This window comes from Aulostomus chinensis, chromosome 6 (assembly GCF_037954235.1).
Source record: "Aulostomus chinensis isolate RoL2024-O1b breed Wild chromosome 6, RoL_Achi_v1.0, whole genome shotgun sequence".
Taxonomy (NCBI): Eukaryota; Metazoa; Chordata; class Actinopteri; order Syngnathiformes; family Aulostomidae; genus Aulostomus; species Aulostomus chinensis.
Genome location: NC_141325.1, coordinates 16028145 through 16049442, shown reverse-complemented (window position 1 = coordinate 16049442; position 21298 = coordinate 16028145). Strand labels below are relative to the sequence as shown.

The 21298-nt window shown below is 39.3% G+C and overlaps 2 protein-coding genes across 6 annotated transcripts in view; one reads left to right on the top strand and one right to left on the bottom strand.

The window, feature by feature from the left end:
- scarf2 (scavenger receptor class F, member 2) overlaps nt 1-1871 on the bottom strand; it is a 35151-nt gene extending 33280 nt beyond the window's left edge. For all 4 annotated transcript variants that reach the window (XR_015116548.1, XR_015116549.1, XM_086206796.1 and 1 more), the window contains exon 1: nt 1173-1871. Coding sequence is in view for 2 of the 4 variants with exons in the window: in XM_086206796.1 (XP_086062922.1) it covers nt 1173-1282 (110 nt within the window). In the remaining 2 variants the exon portion in view is untranslated. The remainder of the gene's footprint in view (nt 1-1172) is intronic.
- A 2841-nt stretch (nt 1872-4712) lies between these two features.
- Nucleotides 4713-20841, top strand: prodhb (proline dehydrogenase (oxidase) 1b). 2 transcript variants are annotated; one of them, XM_086206794.1, is made up of 14 exons: nt 4713-5134; nt 7508-7716; nt 9881-9909; nt 10000-10149; nt 10375-10439; nt 10524-10640; nt 10775-10848; nt 12400-12481; nt 13849-13941; nt 14947-15093; nt 15667-15842; nt 17124-17222; nt 17328-17416; nt 18107-20841. In XM_086206794.1, exons 1-14 carry the CDS (start codon nt 4796-4798, stop codon nt 18295-18297), a joined length of 1860 nt encoding a protein of 619 aa, XP_086062920.1. In that variant the 5' UTR covers nt 4713-4795; the 3' UTR covers nt 18298-20841. The 2 variants fall into 2 exon arrangements, with proteins under 2 accessions (XP_086062920.1, XP_086062921.1); XM_086206795.1 differs by lacking the exon at nt 18107-20841 and adding an exon at nt 17518-18076.
- The last annotated feature ends 457 nt before the right edge of the window (nt 20842-21298 follow it).

The window sequence follows — 21298 nt, the reverse complement described above, 5'->3', positions numbered from 1 at the left end:
AAATGTCAAACTTGTAGATTACACAAGATATCGCACTGAAAACATCATAAATACTAAAAAAAAAAAAAAAAAGCAGAATTAACCGTTTGTTGCCCTCAGAGGTAACAAGCTGTGAGCTGCCAAGACCACGTCATCTCTACAGAGCATTTTTTTGATTGCTCTAAATTTCAATCTATCTGACAGAATACCAGCTTTTCAGATATTGGCAGCTCTTTCTGCTTTTTTTTTTACTCCTAAGAGCTGCAACTACACACATTTAGATTGTATCCCCACCATGAGGTGTTAAGATTTTATCCCAAAATCTGAAAATGAGGTCAACTGCGTTCCACTAACCAAGACCTAATTTAACACAGCTTTTTACAGCATATGAGAGAGGGTTTTTTTTCCCAATTCATTATCATTATCATTGCAGCAACTTTAGTTCATGCTCATAAGACAAACTCACAGCTATAGTTAAGGGCATTTTACTGGATCATGACCACTCAGGGTTGTCTGGACATGCCATTCTAAAAATAATAAAAAAGCAAAAAAAAAAACAAAAAAAAAAACAACAGAAAAAGATTTTTACAAGTTTACAGATATACTAATAAGCATTACTAGAAGACAAATAAACCTGTATGTCTGTTTTAATTAACTACATTATCTTTCACAAAGTATTTAGATATTTCAAATAATATCTAGGTTATGGACAACGCCCCCTACACAACAATGCAAGTACTGCGTGTTCCAGATGTACACATCTGTATAGCTGCTCTCTTCAATGGACTCCTCCTCCAGCAGAAGGAGCTTATATATGTGGCGAGGAAGTTCTGGAAGTTATTTAAAATATAGTTGATAGAACTTATTGGGGCTTTTAATGTAAAAAAAAAAAAAGGTAGTACATAGTTGAGTTCATATGTGGAACGGCTTTTCGTTGCTCGCTGTAGAACCGCTATTTGTGCTTGAGGCCATTAGGAACTCAATGGGGTGCAAAAAATATGGACTGTTTTTAAAAGGAAAATAAGTAATTTCAAACGAAAACTGTGTTTCGATTTTGGAATTGCATCAAAAAGTTGCGTCTTGAAGTGAGGGAGAGGAGAAGTTAATACCTACAAAGAAAACAAACATTAAAGTCGATTTGCATTAATAAAACCCGTTGAATAACTACTTTCCTCTGTTACAAAGATTCTTACCCGGGTGCTTTGCACACATTTCTGCCTTTAGGACTGAGTTCTTGGCTGACACTGAGGCAAAAAAAGAGACAAACCACCGCAACAACAGCCACAGAGTTCTTCATTTCCATTGTACAAGCGGCAGCATCCTTCTAGACGCCGTTTTTATTCCACATTTCACTCTTCCGAAAGTAGCCTGATGATGGTGAAGTTTCACTGGGTTCTAAACTCTTTTGCATACATAATCCAGATGCGTTTAAAAATTCCAAAATCCTCCTCCAAAAGAGTGAATTAGAAAGACCTACGCCATCGAGAGCACAAAGAGTGACTCGCGAAAGCGATTCCAACAGCGCAGCTGAAAAAAGTCATAAAAACCAAACTTGAAGATCACCGTGTTGTTGATAAAGCTCCTTCTTCCCCTGTGTTGCGCCGTTAGTTCCATGAAATGTTCTAAAAGAGAGCATCATGCAGAGCTGGTAGGTCCGGGCTCATAATGAAAAAAAAAGAAAAAAAAAAGAAAAAAAATGCAAGATTTTAGGAATAAAATGTCCTATACTTTGGAAGTGCGTAGTTTCTCGACGACCTCGAGCAACAACAACAACAACAACAAAATAAATAAATAAAAGTAAAAGATCCCCTTTGCCTTTTCCCCTCTCCGAGGAGAAGTGCTTTACTTTTGTCCTCTCATGCGCTCTCAGGAGTGGCAGGAGGGAAATTCCTGATTTGTTACTCTATCTTTGGCGTTGTGCGCCATGCGTGCGCCACCAGATTTACATAGGCCCGCGTGTGCAACGGGGTCAGGGTAAATGGCTTTGACTTAAAATACATATATGTTATGGCGTCTGGCACTGAGACAAACAAAAGTTGTTGAATAAAGTAAACGAGCGCTGCTCATTTTAAGAAGTAAAACATTGCTGTCGTTTGTTCATAACTATCCGCCAATCGTCACGCTGACTTAAAATGTTAATTGAAGGAAATTTCTGTAGATTAACACAAACTTTGCGATGCAATAACCTTTAAAACTTAAGGAAGCTTTTAATTGACCGCTGAAGAGGGTTCGTGTGTCTTTTTGTGTGTGTGTGTGTGTGTGTGTGTGTGTGTGTGTGTGTGTGTGTGCATTGATCTGGTGGTGGGAGGGGGCAGCGATGCTTCAACTACATATGAAACAATGGCTCCCCCATCTGTTACAAGGGTAGAATTGAGGTTGCCATAAATCATACACCTGCACTCTGTTTTTTCCACACAAGAAAACGTGCGGTCGTGGGCATGAATGATCTCAGTGGGGTTGGATTTTGAGCTCTCATGTTATTCATGAACCCCAAACAAAATGCGTCACGGCTGACATAATCTAAATAATTCTACTGTGATAAATCATCTCAAGCAGGAAGGGATTTAGGAGTAGAGCTCTACCAAGGTCAAGAAGATTATCAGGCCCTGTGCAATTTTACAAGCCTTAATCTGTAAATTTGTTTTGAATTAATTCTTAAATTTTATTTTCCTTAAAGTGATACTTCACCTAAAATGTGTAGTTTGCATTTCAAATACTCAAAGGTCCAGAAGAAGATATTTTTCCTCCTGCATCACTACTTCATGACTCTGAAAGTGTTTAACCTTGGGCCACGTAATTTAGCTTCAAGCTACTGACGACTTGCCACCAAATACTAACACCAACAAATCTGTCAGAAAACATCCGTCTACAAACTTTCAAGCGTATTGTCCTGTATAATCCACATCTTATTTCACCAAACACTTTCATTTGAGCGAATACTTTAAACTGAATGCGGCAGCTGGTCACTCTCATCCACGGTCGCGCCAAACCAGAAGTGTTAGAGTTTGTTTGTTTTTGGCTCAGATCAATGCGTTTGTTTATACCTGGAAGTGAGCGTATCATGGATCAACTACACATGTATTATGCTGGACCATGTGTTTGAGAATGTGTTAATACACATTTTTGGACAGTGTTGCTGTTTTTAGTCATCATTAGCTTAAATAGAATATTATATTATTTAATTATACTATATTATATTATCCCCTCAATCTAAACAGGTTCTGGTAAAAGGGTGTGTGGGGACAGGCTGTTTTACTGTTATTCAGCTTTGATAGTTCAATTCTATCAACATTCACAAGAGAAATGAATAAAATCGTATCACAATTGCATTCAAAACTGATATTAACTGTTATATTCTTGAATTTGACATTTAAGTTAGTGATCAAGAAGATGGGACAAGAGAAAAATCCATCAGTTTTCTTCCGCTCATCCTGTTATGGGTCACGGGGGGTGGAGTCTATTCTAGCTGCCTTCAGGTGAGAGGCGGGGTTCACCCTGGACAGGTCACCAGTCCATTGCAGGGCCAACACATAGAGACAGACAACCATTCACTCTCACAGTCACACCTACGGTCAATTTAGAGTATCAATCAGCCTCGTCCCATCTTGATGTCTTTGGACTGTGGGAGGAAGCTGGAGTACCAGAGAGAACCCACACAGGAACAGGGAGAACATGGAGACTCCACACAGAAAGATCCTGTGCTGGAGCCGGGGCTCAAACCTGGAACCTTCTTGCTGTGAGGCCACAGTGCTGACCACTGCACCACCGTGCCACCCCAAGAGAAAAATCCTTTAAAGGAAATGCTAGGCAGCAAATTTTTGGTATGACTTCTATGACTGGCTTCTCTTATATATGAGTACATCTGGATTTTTACTTAAAACAAGAATTGTTTACATGTTTACAACATGTACATGTCCTTTTGACATTCATATGGGACATAACATGTTTTGTACATACCTAATGTTGTCATGTTCTATATGAAAAGGTGCTAATTAGGATTTGCGGTATCTTATGAAATAAAGTGAATGCTTGGCATCCTGAGAGTCGAGTGGGTCTGTGGGCTTGTTTTGTTGTTGTTGTTTTTTTTGTTTCTTCCCCAGGATTTCAGGAAGTAGAATTTCTTTTCCAGTCTAACCATTGTGTTTTCTTTCCACCTTTAAAAATAAATTTGACAGTGGAACCGGACGGTAGCCTCAGCTGTGTGACTGAAACACATCAGCAATGTGTTATCTATAACAGGGCTACCTAAAGAAATGGTCATAAAAGACCCTGTACAAATAATAAGATAAAAAACGAAACTGTTATTAACAGGTTATGCTTTTGTCTTGTGAGTTAAAAGAAGCTTTTTAGGCTCACTATGACAACGACTCATATTTAATTGGATCTAAAAATTGACCTCTAATTGCATACAGACAATATACATCATTGTCACCAAAACAGGCTATGACAATGTGATATTCAAGCATGTTATCTTGAAAAAATATTCATAATTTATAGGTGAACTTGAGATCTTAAAACCATTTACTAACACAGTGTGTATTTGCCTTGAATTTCAATCATGAATCTCAAAGGGAACATCGAGGGCCTTCCTGCTTCATAAAACCCGCATCCTGCATTTAATCCTGGCTCTGAAAAAGACGAGGTGTTAAAAACAGAGCTGACGTCACGGGTTATGCACCAACCAAGTTACGCACCAACCAAGTTACGCTAACATGACGGCGCCCTGCTGTTTACATAGCAGCGTGCCAAGCTAGCTCTCCGTATCCGGGCTGTCACAGAGCTACACCGCCGCTCCGTCCTTACTGACTCCCGGCCAATGTTGACACTCACTTCCAGGCTGCCCTCACCCGCCCTGACACGGGCAGCGGAGGCAGGCATCGCCTTTAGACGGTCACTTTGTTCTCGGAGATCTCCTGTCACCTCCCGGTCGGGACGGCAGGATGTTCTTAGAGCCGAACATGCCCCGGCACGGTCGAAGCTTGCGGGTCGACCCGGTAGTAACATCAGAGAAGGAGGCAGCACCGCTCCCGGGATCTCCGTAGACTTTGACCAGACCCGGGAAGCTTATAAGAGCAAGGACTCACTGGAGCTGCTGAGAAGTTTGGTGGTTTTCAAACTCTGCTCCTATGACGTCCTGGTTGATAAGAACAAAGAGGTAACGACAAGGAGCTTCCCCCAAAACTATGAAGCCTGTGAAAATATAGAGCTTCTTTTCTGTCGTTAGATGGCTTTAAAAGGACACTTGGAATGAACAGTGTTTGGGTTTATAACAAGAATAGAAATCAAACTTTAATATTGCTAAGGGAATGCATGACTCATGATTATTTAATGCAGTATCATGATTTCTTGTTTCACTCCTCTTGCATTAAAGTACCAGCAGCTACAGGAACCAGAATGGATGAATTTAGAGAGGGATCTGGTTGTTCTCAAATAAATTCCATTCCTTGGGTTAAAGTGTATGTGAATGAACATTCCTGAACAGATTGTTTCTTTTAAAAGTTCCTCTTTTTAAGTACGTGGCAATTGAGGACCACTCTGTTACTGCAAGGGAACAGGCAGACATAAGTGTTTTTACTAGTCTAGATTATCAGGACGCTCATCATCTCACTGTCCTATACAGGTGAGGTGAGTGTCATACAGTCGTGGATTTTATACGTTTTAGAATTGTTTGCAAAAAAAGTAAATAAAACAGATGGTACCCATGACCAATATTGATGCTGCCATTATTGCTGATTGCTAGTATTCACTGATTTCAAATGAAAAAAAAGGCTCTATGGTACATTTTCTGTATTTCCAAAATATTTCAAAAAACCCCTAGAACATATTTTGTTTATCTCATTTGTAAAATCAATATATCAAAAAAGGACCAGCAATGGCTGATACTGATATAAATGTAGAATTATATCCTGCATCCCTGGTTTTACGCAATAGACAATACCGTCTGGGGATCTATTAGATCCGACTGTGTTCTAGAATAGGAGGCGGTAAGTCAGCCGCAAAGCAAACAAAACAGCTGCATGTGGCGTTTGAACCTCAGGCTGGCGTGTAAAGCTCGCCTCTCATATTACAACCTGTTTTTCCAGGCATGTGAGTGGTGCCCTCCCTCTCTCTCCACAGGCCATGTTGGCTTCACTCAGTTTGGCAGCATGTCACCTCTTCAGCAGCTGAATATTAATGTACTACGCGCAAATGGATCGGCCACATGAAGAGACTGAGTTTGAATTTATAAAAGGTTATATTGCAGCATGTTGTGATGCATGGAGGTAGGGTGCTTTAATAAACCTGCAGCTCAGAAGATTCCCTTTTTTGAGGGACTATAACCTCCCACTGTATGCAATTGATGGAATAAATAAAAAGCCAATAGTGGAGCCAAGTGAAAGGTATTGACCGGGTTTGAGTTTAGCTGTAATGTTTTGATATTTGGAGGAGTTTCTACCTCTTTTATGCCAACGAGATTAGAATTCCTTAAGTTTCTGTCATGTCTTTGTGTAAAAGTGAGTCATGTAAACCAGTTTTCCCAGTAAGAATGCTTTCAAAACAATCAGCTGTTTCTGAGATACCATGTGTCATTTTATATGACATGACAAAATGCAAGAGACACCTAAACTTTTGTATTATCAATAGAAGTTGTGGTGAGCAAGAGCTTTAAAAAGTGTGTATCATATCAATATTTCCTTTGATACAGTTCAAAACCTCAAAGATGAATTAGATGGAATTTATTTATAGCTGAAGTCCAGAAAATTGTGACCATGGATTTATATCTTTTTTTTTAACAATTCATCAATTATTCATTTATTCTCAAAGTTTCACTGTTCAAACTGCTTTTTTTTTCATCCACCCGATTGTTCAAAACCTAAATGCCTCATTGTCTGGTACAAATGACAAAGATGCAGCAAATCCTGATATTCAAGCAACAATTTGATATTTTTGTCAAACAAAAACAAACACAGATTATCAGTCTAGACAGGTGTGGGAATGAGTTCCAAAATCCCGAAGTAAGTTAAAATTGTCGAACATCCGGTTCCCACATCACAGCATCAGTGGGTTGTTTTATTTTTTTTCATCGGATTTTTGGTTAAATATCTGAAATGACACTGCTATGATAAGAATATAATACATTTTTTTCTACGGTAAACAAAAATTCATTGCAATTTAGAGTGTTTTGAAGCATCCGGACAGTGATTGTCGTCACGCCAAAAGCAGAGGAAGTGTTAAGCTGTTTGTGCTGATGTTGAATTGATGGATCATATAGCATAGCATCAGGATGACTTTTTTTTGCCACTAATGGTTTATATTAGTCTTAAAAATGTGTTTATTGGTGAACATGCAGACTTTATTTCTGGCAAAAATCTCAAATCTGACATAAAATCCCGTCTGGTTTTTGTTTCCAGGAAACTCATGTCAATGCTAAGCTTTGGGTTGATTTACAAAAATACATCCTCACTGCTACACCATTGTGAGACGTGTTTTCTTTTGATCGACCTTGATGTAAGGTACAATAACTGATCGTCCTTTCTTTTCTGTTCAGATAATGGATCTAGGAAGGAAGATCCTGGGCCAGAGAGGCTTTGACCAGTTCATGAAAATGACCTTTTATGGCCAGTTTGTCGCTGGTGAAGACCATCAGGCCATCAGGCCGCTGATCCAAAAGAATCAGGCCTTTGGCGTTGGCTCCGTCCTGGACTACAGCATTGAGGAAGACATCAGCCAAGAGGAGGCAGAGCAGAAAGAGATGGAGTACGATAATGGCGGTAGTACCACACATTTGAGAAGATATTACGTATAAATCCATCCATCCATCCATCCATTTTCTTCCGTTTGTCCTGTTAAGGGTTGTGGGGGGGGGGGGGGGGGGGCTATCCCAGCAGCTTTTGGGTGAAAAGCAGGGTTCACCCTGGACAGGTCACCAGTCCATCACAGGGCCAACACATAGAGACAGACAACCATTCACACTCACAGTCACACCTACAGTCAATTTAGAGTATCAATCAGCCTCGTCCCCTCTTGATGTCTTTGGACTGTGGGAGGAAGCTGGAGTACCAGAGAGAACCCACACAGGAACAGGGAGAACATGGAGACTCACACAGAAAGATCCTGTGCCCGAGCCGGGGCTCGAACCCTGAACCTTCTTGCTGTGAGGCGAAAGTTCTAACCACTGCACCACTATTACGTCCCCTTTTTTTTTTTTTCAAGATTCAGGAAAATTATAATATCCATTGTTTGGGTTCACAACTGTGTATAAAAATCACAAATGCAATTGAAAGCACATAAAATCACTTAAAACACAAAATAATTCTGTATATCGTGTAAGAACTGCCATAAATGTAGTGAAAATGTACAGAATCAAAACCAATATCACTTCCTCCCTTTGAATTGAACCCGAGCACAAGTATTTTCCCCTTCTTCGATTCAAAAATAGGTTTGCTTGAGAGAATTTGTCACGTGGGGAATTGTGTCATATGAGAAGCTTGCGGTCGCTGTAAGAGTCTTCCCAGACTGCAGCAGTAGCAGTCTAGCTCTGGGCATTCATGCATTACGAGTAATTAGGACATCATGTTGTCCAAAATAATTGGATAATCTGGCCCATTTAGGACTTGATTCATTATCACATCTTGCACTTGTATTTGTCTGATTTACTAATCGAGAGTTTAATGCGCAGCTAAAAAAAATGGCTGACTTTATCTCAGTTGACCTTTGTGTCGTAAAAAGGTCATACGTGTATTGAAAAAATGAGGTTGTATATTTAGGTATCCAGTGTTTAAATCGGTTATCACATAGCATCGGACTGCAATGTCAGATTTTCCAGACAAAACGTCCTCTGTTATTGTTTTATTGTGTTACCACATCCTGCACTGTGATAAAGCTCCCAGACAAGGCCTTTGCTCTGACGTCTCCGACCCTACGGGTACTTTATCTCAGCCTATGTGTTATTTCATACCATATCACTAGTAAGACATCACTGCACCACTTTGATATACTTTGTCTGGGGGATCCCTGCTTGTAAACAACAAAAAAGGATATCACACTTCATCCTAGAAAGCTTTTTTGTTTTGTTAACACACAACTTCAAACCACAAGGCACGGGGACAAGGCATATTAAGGCAGCTTGATCTCAGACAGCAGTGTTTGACAGGCACGCCAGAGATCTGTCAGGATAGCAACAACAACATTAGACTGTTCTTTGAAATGGAGGGATAAAGAAGAGAGCGAAGCACTGACATGATGTTGAGGGCAAACTGAGTTTTCAGATGTGGAGGTCATCCCAAGTCAAAATACACTCACTGATTTTACATTTAGGACTTGACTAATGATGGTTTTTGAAGTCCAGAGAAATTTTTTTGTAGGCAACAGCGCCAATAACCAATATTTTGTGCCAGTTGTCCCTGTTCCTTTTCATTCCAAAAGACTAGGAGTAATCAGTGTGTTTCTAGCATGGCTTGAAATCTTGGCAGTGCAACACAGAAGGCATCTGAAAATAGAATGGGCCACTTAAATCCTGCACTGACTGCAGGGTTACTTACCGCAGCTAATTAATGCTCCCGAAAAAAAGAAAAGAAAAAACCATTAGTGATTATTTTGATTTTTAAATGAAAAATGTAAAACACTGCTGCAAGTAGCCACAGTTAAGATAAAAAAGAAAGGATTTTTAACACAATACAATTTCTGCCAGTGTCAAATGAATTCCACCACACGTTATTTCCACAATAAAAGTGCCGAATGGGATGTTCCATCTGTTTGTTTGCGTGGGTGTGTGTATTGTCTGCTCACAAATTAAAAAAAAAAAAAAAAAAAAATACCCAAAATGAACTCTAAAATGTCAGATATTCTGGTGCAATTTCCACTTCATGTTGCTCAAGTACAGTTCAACTTATTCTATCCTTTCTTATTTATTCAAATTTAGCTCTTGTGCATCCACCGCAGAAAGAATTGGTAAGCTGCCTTTGCTTTGTTATGATTTGTGCATACAGTATATGATGTAATTAGAAGTAATAGGTATGCAAATTTGTTGTTGCTCCCCAGGCGAGGATGACGGAGCGGAAAAATATAAAGCGCATAAGCAGTTTGGTGACCAACGTGGGGGAGTGACTGGAGCCCACACATATTTCTATGCAGATGAGAGGAAATGTGACCAGCATATGGAGACCTTTATTAAATGTATCAAAGCATCTGGTATGCCAAATTATATCAATTATACCAATTTGAAAGTCTGTCTATTTGTGTTAAAGTTGTCTCTGTTACAGAGTAACAACTCCCGAAGGTGTTTCTTTTTTTATTTTCATTTCTTTATTCTACAGCTGTGCTATAAAATCAATACCGCAATCTTCCGCAATCGTTTTTTTTTTCTCATGATTCTATTGCAACGTTTATTTTGAAATTTTGTATGTCTGACTCCAGGTGGGAGTTCAATGGACGGTTTCTCTGCCATCAAAATGACAGCGCTAGGACGACCTCAGCTTCTGGTAGGAATCGTTGAATGTTATGTGCACCAACTTTGTTGAAGCACCGGGGGGTGAGGTGATTTAACATGTATGTTTTTTTTAAAGCTGCAGTTCTCAGAGGTCCTGGTGAAATGGCGGCGATTTTTTACCTTCCTGGCATCACAGCAGGGAAAAGACGGACTAGTAGGCTCAGGGAAGACGCTGGAGCTGAAACAGCTGCAGGTGGAAACTCCCGTCTTGATCTTAATGTCTATTACAAATGCAGTGTGTTGAAGCAGATGTTTTTGTTTTGTTTTGTTTTTCTTTTCCCAGTATATGCAACAGAGTACTTCAGATCTGTTTCGTTGTCCTTCCAGGAATTCTTGACCAGACTGGGTGCAAAAGGTGACTTCCATGGCTGGTTTACTGGAAGGAAAGAGGATTCTTCAGGGTAAGCACAAACATAGATTATGAAAATAGACCGTAAATATATCTGAAATACTTGTAAAACAAATTTTTCACATTGGAGGCTTTCATTTGTGGTTCTTCTGAAGTGCACTGGGATCAGAATATTTGGATGTATTGTATTCTGTAAATGTAACTATTGGGGACTGATTACTCCAGCGTAGTTCCACAATGCTACAGATTACAATTGTTAAAAAACATAAACACATACAATAAAAACATGTCATCATCCCTTCATATAATTAAACCTTATCAAGGGAGAATTCTTTGAAGGTTTTTTTTTTTTTTTTTTTTTTTACACTCCATCAGTTTTATTGGTTCAGTATATAAATATGCTGGTTGTTTCTACTAATATTTATTAATATTTTGTCATTAGATTAAGATTAGCCAATATCACAATGTATTTTCTCCCCCCGAATCCCAACTATAATCAAGAGTTACATCATTTTTCACATTAATACATAATGTTACCGTAAACTGTTTTTAAATAAGGTTCCACGCAATATGATCGCAAAAGTTCATAAAAATGTTGCTGTGAATGCCAGTGTTTAACAAAAGTTCTCAAATTTCTAGGGTCCAGCTCAAAAAAAACAAATAGGTTAATCCTTGACCAACAGTACAGCTCCTTCCCTCCGAAGAGTTTCACAAAAAATTGTCCGGGTATTTTTTTACATAATGCCGATTACAAGAAACAAAAATATAAAACAACGATAACATGTCTTCCTCAACATAGACATAGATAATGAAGTAAATATAATTAAGAAGTAATCAATGTGAATTAATCCAACATTTTGTTCGATCAAACTGACGTCAGCACGTTTAGAAGTGGGCAGATGAGTAGAAAGAGGGCACGCAGACGGGAGCAGGAGATAAACTTGTCTTTCATACCTTCCTTATTTGGAAAGGGAAGCCAGTGTTGACGTGCCTTAATTCTCTCTAATAGCCAGCAGGGAGGCAGCTTCATGAAGGGAAGTGTTAGAGGATGAACACATAAAGAAGGAAACGGATTACATGAAAAAAATTTGATCAACAAAGTTTATTGGAAAGGATTTGTCCTATTTCTCCTCTAGTAACATTGAACACGGTTATAATTCAGGTTCATCAAATGAAACATCTCAACATTTCTGTCATCACAGAAGTATTTTCTGCTTCGTCAAAGTTAAAGTCAGACTTTTTGTTGAATAGGTGGACTGATTCAGAAGAATTTTTACTGTTGAAATATATTGTCAAGATTCATGTTTGCAAGCATCTTGAAATCTATGACAAGTGGAAGAACAAGCAGCACTCTTCTCAAGTTTGAGTCGCGCTTAACTTTGTCACAGGAAAAGCTGAAAGATTTCATCACACAGTCATCATAGCAACTTGGATCGATAACCGCCATCTAATGTTTTCTCCTTCTTGATGATAAAATTTTCATTCGGTCTTTTTTTATATATATATTTGCGGCTGATTTAAAAAAAATATATATATATTTAGCATGAAATGCAACAAAAAATAGCTTTTCTGTGTTGATATTCGCGATCCTCTGCCTCGACAGAACTATCGACCTGCTGGACTGGAACAGCCTCATAGATGACAGAACAAAGATATCGGACCTGCTTGTTGTACCAAATGTTGAGGTCAGTGACACTGGAAAAAGGGAGATGAAATGACTTAACTGAATAGCTCAGGTCTTCATTGATCTTTCAGACATGTTCCATCATGTTCTGCTTGAAATGATCATTTGTATCGGATAAGAACTTTGTGTTAAAAAAAAAAAAAAAATTATGTACCGGTACTTAAGAAAAAAAAAATTCTCCTTGTCCCTGATATCAAATGCACTCTATTTGATTCAGATATCTATTCTCAGTCAATAGGCACACCTCACATTACACTCGTGGTAGTTGCTGACTAGACTGTGATTGGCTTCCAGACAATCATTTCCTCAGACAACAAGTTTAAAATGAGACTGCAATCAAATATTTTGATTTAAAGTAACCATAGATGCTTTAACGTAGCATTATGAAGTAAATGTTGATTGCACAAAGGTAATGGCACAACAGTAATGTAATAGCTATAGATAATGAGATCTTGTTGCTCGCGACTGTTTGGCAGAAGGCTGGATTGATAACATGGTACTGATTGCGTGCTCCCACTGATTCCTTCATCTAGCAGGCAGAAAAATAAACCAGGAGCAACACATTGAACTAGGACCTGCCAGACAAACATTTTTGTCTGCCTCCAGAATGTTGTCCACAGGCTCAGACAGTTGAATTATGATGATGATGATGATGATGATTATTATTATTATTTTTAGTCTTTATTTCTTTGGAGTTCTTTTGATGTAACTAAAAACACTTTGAAATCAACACAGCTCTGGAAAAACAACTTCTTCCGAACCATCTGATGATTCCTTTAGTAATTCTTTCAGGATTAATTCCAAGTTTTTTAAACTATCAAGTAGGCCTGCACAATGAATTGAAACTGCAGCGTAACCTACGGCAGTTTTCAAACAGTAGCAAGGTGCAATATTTGTGAAAACCTAATTGTGTGTCAGAATAAAAATCTTAAAGTAAATATTGTAGTGCTACTGAGATGTCCTGCCTACACATCACATTCTAAAAATAAAATAAAACGTTTGTTTGTTTACAGATCCCTACAGAAATCACATCATTATCATTTTAATGTTTTTTTTCAAGGACAATTTGAATCATGAAGAACAGTCCCTCTAATATTGCAAATCATAAGCAAAAAGATATGTTTTTTGAAAGTTGTGCAGCCCTACCATGGAGTTAAATGTATCTATGAGTACGTGTCACACACAAACCTTTGGCGTGGGTGTATTGCTTGTCTAGGGAAATGAGGCGAGCCTTGCTAGACATATCTGATGACCTTAGACTAAATTTGGCAAAAGACTGTGTGTGTTGACCTTAGACTAATGCTGTGCTGTGTGATATTGGGTTCATTTGCATCTCATGGTGCACAATCTCCTGGCTTGTTTGTACAGCGAGGTGAGCTGCAGCCTCTGCTACAGGAGTTCACTACAGAGGAGGAAAGACAATTGAAGAGGATTTTACAGCGTATGGATATTTTAGCAAAGGTAATCTTAAAGGGACTGAGAACTATAAACATGGACATACGTAGTGGCAGATGCATTATGCCTCTCAGCAAGAGGAAAGAACAAAGAATGAAAAAAAAATTGGCACTATGGCAGCATGCTTCTTGTTTAAACATGCCACATTATGATCACTTACTCAGAACTTTCCTTGAAGAATGTGTTTCATGTTTTCTTGGGTTTGTGTTCACACAGTACACATACACATGCAAACAGATGTCCATTTTACAGCCAGTACAAAAGTGTTTAAAGCTATTGTTTATGCAGGGAAGCCAATTTTACTGTGACAGCTCAAGAACAACTATTCAACAACTGGGAAGCTTTCATATCTCTACCATGGTGAACTTTGTGGAGCAACTATCAATTCCTGCGTCCACTAAGTGGCACTGCGGAACGCTCACTTACTATACAGTGTACCATATTGCTGTACATCAAATGAAGACAAAAGAGTTTAATTCTAATTCTGATGTTTGTTACATCAGGCTTACTTCCTGCAACCACTAGGTGGTGCTATGACCATGACCTACATTCAGCTTGCAGACGTCTTCTCTCCCCAGACATGTCAAGTTAGGAAAAGATCTGATCATGTGGAGTCATGTCACAACAGTTTCCTGTTCTATGCTGGAATTTAACACCACCTAATTGTAACAGCATGTATTGAAAACTAGTTTTCATAGTGACCCATAACCAGCTTAGTCCGACCAAATTTGAGATGGAGGAGTACACCAAAGTAAAAAAAGACAACAACAAAAAAACCATGTTATTTGTCGTAATTATTCCTAATATTTGACATGTTTTTCCTTGGCTGACACAACTCCGTAGAGTTCACAAACATACAGACGAAACACTAAGCATAAACAGAGCTCCTTAGTGGAGATGACAGCTAACTTTGAGTCTGCGTTGTATTTTACAGAAAGTCTTAAGTCGAAATTTAGAATGAAAAAAATGATCACAAGCCTCAGTCATTAAACTTCATTGTTTTTCTACCAGCATGCCGTAGATAACAATGTCCGCTTGATGGTGGATGCAGAGCAAACCTACTTCCAGCCAGCTATCAGCAGATTGACGCTGGAGATGCAGAGGATCTACAACAAACACAAGCCTGTTATCTTCAACACTTACCAGTGCTACCTAAAGGTCAGAACACACACGTGGGAGGACATGTTTGACATGTGTTAATGAGGAATGTGGACACAAAGCAGGCAAACAAACCAGTTGTAATAGGATGAGGAATGTAATGGAACAAAGATGAACATAATTTTGGAGGGAATTTGTGAGCTGTGTTGTTGTTTCCTTACGCACCATTTCAAATGAGAAACCATGTTGCTCTCAATAGATTTCATGCTGCGAAGATTAATTAATTTGATTAACTGACAGCGCCAATACCAGAATGAGGCAAAGAGTTCTTGAGCAGTTGTTTGTTCTCTTTTCTGTCATGATGATGGTGATGACAGCTGTCATTTGGAAACATTCCCTTTTCTTTGCAGGGTGTCTTTTCATTTAATATGTTTAAGATGAGACAGGAGAGAATTGATGCAGGATCAAATAAATAATAAAACGACATTTTTTTCAGTTTTTAATTTCTTACATATTAATATATATTCTTTTATTCTGCTTTGATCTACAGGCAGGAGCACTGCATCTAAAATGACATGTTTATCTCTTTTCTGGCTTGCCAATCGATCAGTCTTGTGTGTTGTTGGTCTGCAGGAGGCCTACGACAATGTCACCATGGATGTGGAACTGTCGCGACGGGAGGGTTGGCACTTTGCCGCCAAGCTGGTGCGAGGGGCCTACATGTATCAGGAGCGAGAGAGGGCCCAAGAAATGGGTTATGAGGATCCTATTAACCCGGATTATGAGTCTACCAATAAAATGTACCACAGGTAAGGACTAAGGCTTCTGTCTCTATTTATCAACTGTTGACTGCTGTCCTGTATTCCCTACTTACTAGTGTTGGAGTCCCTTTGTCACATGACACAGAAGCAATAGTAAAAAGGAAAAAAAAAAAAACCCTGTTGTTTAAAAAAACATGAATGGTGAATGATAGCTTTGCATTAGCAAGCTGCTGTAGTTAGCTGCTGCAGACACAACGGTGTTTGGTTCCTGTACCTTTCTGATAAAGCATTCTTCTCAAAAACAAGTTGCATACTCCTGAAACACTTAATTTACTTGATTAAAAATAGAAGTTCAAGACGGATGTTTTTGACGTTTGATTTATTGATGAAATGCTTCAGTAAACATTTTAGTGACGCGTTATTTTCCGTATTTTGTCTGCTTAAAGGCAGATATTTTTTTTTGGGGGGGGGCGGGGTTCAGCAGCTTCTAAGACTTACTTTTTTGGTTCTTTACTTTGTTGGAATCCCAACTTTTGGGCATGTTTCAAGTTTTTGCGAGCAGACTGAATTGCCAATGAGGAATGCGGTACAAAGTCAATGATGAGCGGTGAATTGTTTTCGCCTCCAGTGTGGCCAGAACTTAATTGCGCTGTATCTCAGGGGTGCTGTGTCACAACAGTTCTTAGATAAAGGCAAGCTGATAGAAATCACCCTGTGGAGATCAATATATTTTGCATAAAAAGTTTGGATGATGAGTAACGGCACAGTGTGAGGTGGGATTCAAAAATATGCAAATGGGGGAAAAGCATGTGCATGCTAATGCATTTAGATAAACATTGGCTCAGCTTTCTGGTAAATATAGTTGTTTTTACTTTTTAGATACCACAAATGTATCACGAATCTTACATGCCCATGAGATAGTTATTTGTTTTTCATAAAGAACTGTTCGGATGAGTCAGAGAACTATATTTAGCTCTTAGTTTTTTTGTTGTTGTTTTTTTTTTTAAATATTTGACCGCTTTCGAGAAAACTGGTGTGGCAATTCCTCCTTCTCAATTATACCACATGGCCTCTGCAATGTGTGCTTGTCACATTTATTTTGACCACCAATGTCTTTTCAGTTCAGCCAAGAGTCCCGGTAGACATTAGAGCTAAATGTGAATCAATTCCTACAAAATGTTCCAGAGATATCGCGTAAATATGACGGCGATGGCTGTACGGACAGATGGACAACCTTAAAACACAAAGCCTCTGGTGTACAACTGTCGCCGGCGTGGAGGCATAATAAAATGTCATAGTTTATAGTCGTCCGTCTGTTTTTTTCTGTAGGTGTCTGGATTATGTGCTGGATGAGATTGCCCTGAACAGAAATGCCAATGTTATGGTTGCTTCCCATAATGAGGACACAGTCAAACACACCCTGAGGAGGTACAGCGTCAGTTCTTTTCTTACATTGTACATTAGAATTTATGGAAACCAAGATTCTCTCTCTCTCTCTCTCTCTCTCTCTCTCTCTCTCTCTCTCTCCTTCAGAATGAATGAACTGGGTCTCTTGCCGAGAGAGAACAAGGTGTACTTTGGTCAGCTGCTTGGAATGTGTGATCAGATCAGCTTCCCATTGGGTGAGAAAACACTTACACAATCCTACTGCTCGTTTCTGCTCTGTACAAGGTGGTCGATTAGACGGCCTCTGCACCATCTGTATCAGCTGTCCTACCCTAAGACTCCTCAGCTAAACTACGTACTCCATGGAGACCACATGGACTGCAAAGAACCCCCATGAAGAAGTCAGTAAAGCCAACACCGTGACATGCGAACTGAGTCACCTCGCCATTGACGAGTTGTCTTCATGAAGCACCGCTACCGGCTCACACCACTTTGTACGTCAGTCAAAGACAGAAGAAGCGATAGAGGTAGAGGCAGGGTGTTGTCTGTCAGTGTGACGCTCCAGTTTGAAACGGCCTTGACCGATACTCATGCACACAGACAGCATGTTTCTGGAGCTTTATTTTTACTGACGAACAGAGCAGTCAGGGCTGTATCTTTGAAACAATAAAGCTGTTATTTTATGAAATACCCAAGATGTGAGCTGAAATCTTCATTATTTATCCATTACCGCATTTTAAAGCTGCCAAGAATAAAACGCTGGCTCTTGAGTCTCTTCAGGTTTTTTTTTTAGTTTTTTTTTCCACATTTGAGCAAAATGGCATTCATATCAATTATTGAAGCAAACGTGAGCACCACACCTCATGTCATGCTGAGTTCATTTTTATTTCCCTGTCTGTCTCCCATCTCATCCGATCTGACTCCAGGCCAGGCAGGCTTCCCTGTCTATAAGTATGTCCCCTATGGGCCGGTGAATGAGGTGATGCCTTACCTGTCTCGGAGAGCCCAGGAGAACCGCGGTTTCATGAAGGGTGCCCAGAAGGAGAGGGAGCTGTTATGGAAGGAGCTGAAACGTAGACTTGCCTCCAGGGAGCTTCTCTACAGGCCGGTGTACTGAAAGAATAGCAGAAGAAGAAGAGACAGAGCGAAGAGTCTGTCAATGTGTCAAGTTTTTTTGAAATTTTCTTTTTAATCTTGGCTGTTTGACGGCTGCTGCTGTGGCTGTCTGTTCTGTCTCTTGCTCTGCGTAGCTTCCCCTGGATCTGCTGTTCTAGCCTGTCCTGGAGTTTTCATGCTGATATTTCTACGTGTCATTCTCCGTCTCGCTTTTTTTTTTCTCTCCCCACTGTTATTTTTTTTGTATCTATTGCTTGTTACACTTCTGTTCCTCATTGATGTTACCCACCTTGCCCTTATCTTCTCGTGTGTTCTTTTTTTTCCTCTTTCTATTTATTTTTTTCTTCATCCGCCTCTGGATCCATAAGCATTCCTCATTTTGTTGGTTTGTAGAGCTCTCATATCCATCAAGCGGGCATCTTTAGTGCTCCAAGAGGACTCCCTAAAATGTCAAGTAGACCAGGGTGGGTGGTGGGCGGCTCTTTTTTTATCTCCCTATTTATCTTGGTGAGGGACAGCAACAGTAAAAAATAACAGGCTTGATTTAAATTTTAATAATGAGAACATCAACATTCCCCACCTGTTTTGGGTTTGTTTTTACTCTCGGGCCGCTACCCAGTACCCTGAAGAAGCCCTCTTTGTTTTTTTTGAAGTTGTATTGTTAGTTTGAAAATGACGCCTGTTTATGAATCAATGAGAGTATAAGCAGCTGCTCACAGCACATCCCTCGTCCTCTCAGAGTGTAATGCTTTTGTTATTGTATTTACTGGAGGAAGCTATATTCTTGGTCACTGAAGTGTTACAGGGGGCGTTCAGTATTCAGTGAATGAGCCTGGTTTTAAACCTGTAAGCCAGGCGGCTTGCTGTTTTCTTGACACAAGACAAAATACGACGGAATAATAAGTGAGAGAGTTTCTTCTCGGGCTTAATCCTTGAACAGGAACCCTAAGTAATGCATTTCCAAACAATTATTTTGGGAAAAACGGTGTTCCTGTATCCACACTGTGCACTTTTCAGTCTTTTTGTTTGTTTTTTTCGGATGATTGAATTTTGTATCCACCCTGTCAGGGTAACTCCAGGCAACAAGCATCAGTGGGTTTCTTTCAGTTGTGGGACTAAAGTAGATTTTTTTTTTTTTTTTTTTTAATATAAAAACTTTACAGACGGTTGAATATGACAAAGTGATACTTCACGTCAACACTGTTTGTTTCAACTCATGCTCATTCACACAGAACTCAAAGTGTTAACTCCAAGTATTTGTGGATTACCGAGAGCAGAGCTGGATAAATGCAACTTTGAATATACCCAACTATGAACTTCTGAGGTTACTTTTGCTGTTGTTAGCAGCCAGTGGCTCATTAGCTTTAAGATTAATATACGTGGCTGGCTCTCTCCGCTTTCTAGAATCCTGAAGAGGTGATGCCGGAAGGACACAAAACATCTTCGACACCTCAAAACATCTGTTTTAGAGTACTTGAAAGGTGGATTACATTTTTTTGGGTGAAGTTTCCCTTTAATGATATTCATCGATTTTTAATTATTTTGTACAAAATTACCAAAGATGGCGAGGTTTTTCTTGTGGCAGTTTGAGTGTGAAACACTGTGCAGTTACAATGCCTATTTAGGGATTCGTGTGTTTTAACAATGTAAATGCGACTGAAGCAGGTGACATCATCGGACCTGTGACACCGCTCAATAAATACATATTTTCTGTGATGTCTGTATGAATGTTGTGTAGCTGTATGGTTAGTAACAGTTTTCAAAAGCAGCTCAGACATGTCAAGATATATGAAGGGTAAAAAGAAAAGGGACATGCGAGCATACCTTCCTACAAGCACACACTGATAGTGCAGCATTTTTAATTCGGTGACACTCAAACTAGTTATTATCGATATACAATTAGTGTCTGAGTCAGAGAGTAACCAGGCTTCATGATGGTCTTGTCATTTTTATTAGCGCAGCCCACGCTCAGTAGACCATCATTTAATTACCCGTGACGATATGCTCAATACAGATCACAGAAATTCAATGCATTTATCCATTCCTTAGAAGAAACTTTAGTGGTTGTTAAGTTTTACTAAAGCAAAGCGCCACAGAGCTGTCACTGCTTCAATATGGCTTTAATTAAAGTCTACTTTTGATGTAAGTTGTGCCTTTGGGCATACTTCCGCCAAGAAATCCCTTCTTACATCGCGGTTGGAGCTCTCCTGGTTCGCTACTCAAGATAATTTAGAGGACATATTATAGCGTGAAAAATTCCACACGTGTCAAGTCATTCAAAAGCTGTATGGGCTCAGCGTTTTCTTCAACACACTGCAGTAAAACACAAGTGTGCAGAGGTAGCAAGAGCTAATTTATTTTATGTAATGAATGTTGACATGGTGTTATGCAAGATGTGAAGAATCACATATATAACAGATGTCCTTGGGCTCCGATGCCATTTGTTCCACACGGTGTCGTCTTAGATTGTTTGTTTGTCCTTGCCCTTGACTTGGTGGTCTCAGTGGGACCACACAGGAGTGGGATGTTTTTTAAAGCAAAGCTGTGACAGGCCTATATATATATATATATATATATATATATACATACACACACACATATATATATATATATATATATATATGTCTATATTGACAGCTATATCTATATATCTATATCTCTATACAGTTATTCATTTATTTATAGATACAGATATATATCTCCAGCATTGTTTCAACACTCTGGGCAATTGAAGAGTTGATGGATTCACTTGCAGCTTTCATTCGAGCAGCCTCATGGTCTCCAATCAGTATTTGTGTGCAAAGAGATAAACTGACAGTAAGGAGTACTAAGGCTCTGAGTTACCCAGGAGTATTGTTTATTTTCATCTTTTGACAGCAAACTGAGAGATCACTGGCTCGCGGTGCACAAAAACAGACAAGCGGGCCAGAACATGTTCACTTCAATGGCTGGGCTGCAATCATTCTCACAGTAATGAGCTGATTTAAAAACTTTATTACACT

Excerpts from the sequence above, each read along its gene's own strand:
- prodhb (XM_086206794.1), top strand. The coding sequence starts at position 4,796 with ATGTTGACACTCACTTCCAGGCTGCCCTCACCCGCCCTGACACGGGCA. Across the intron at positions 9,910-9,999 it reads ATCCACCGCAGAAAGAATTG|GCGAGGATGACGGAGCGGAA; the intron begins GTAAGCTGCCTT and ends GTTGCTCCCCAG. Across the intron at positions 10,440-10,523 it reads TAGGACGACCTCAGCTTCTG|CTGCAGTTCTCAGAGGTCCT; the intron begins GTAGGAATCGTT and ends TTTTTTTTAAAG.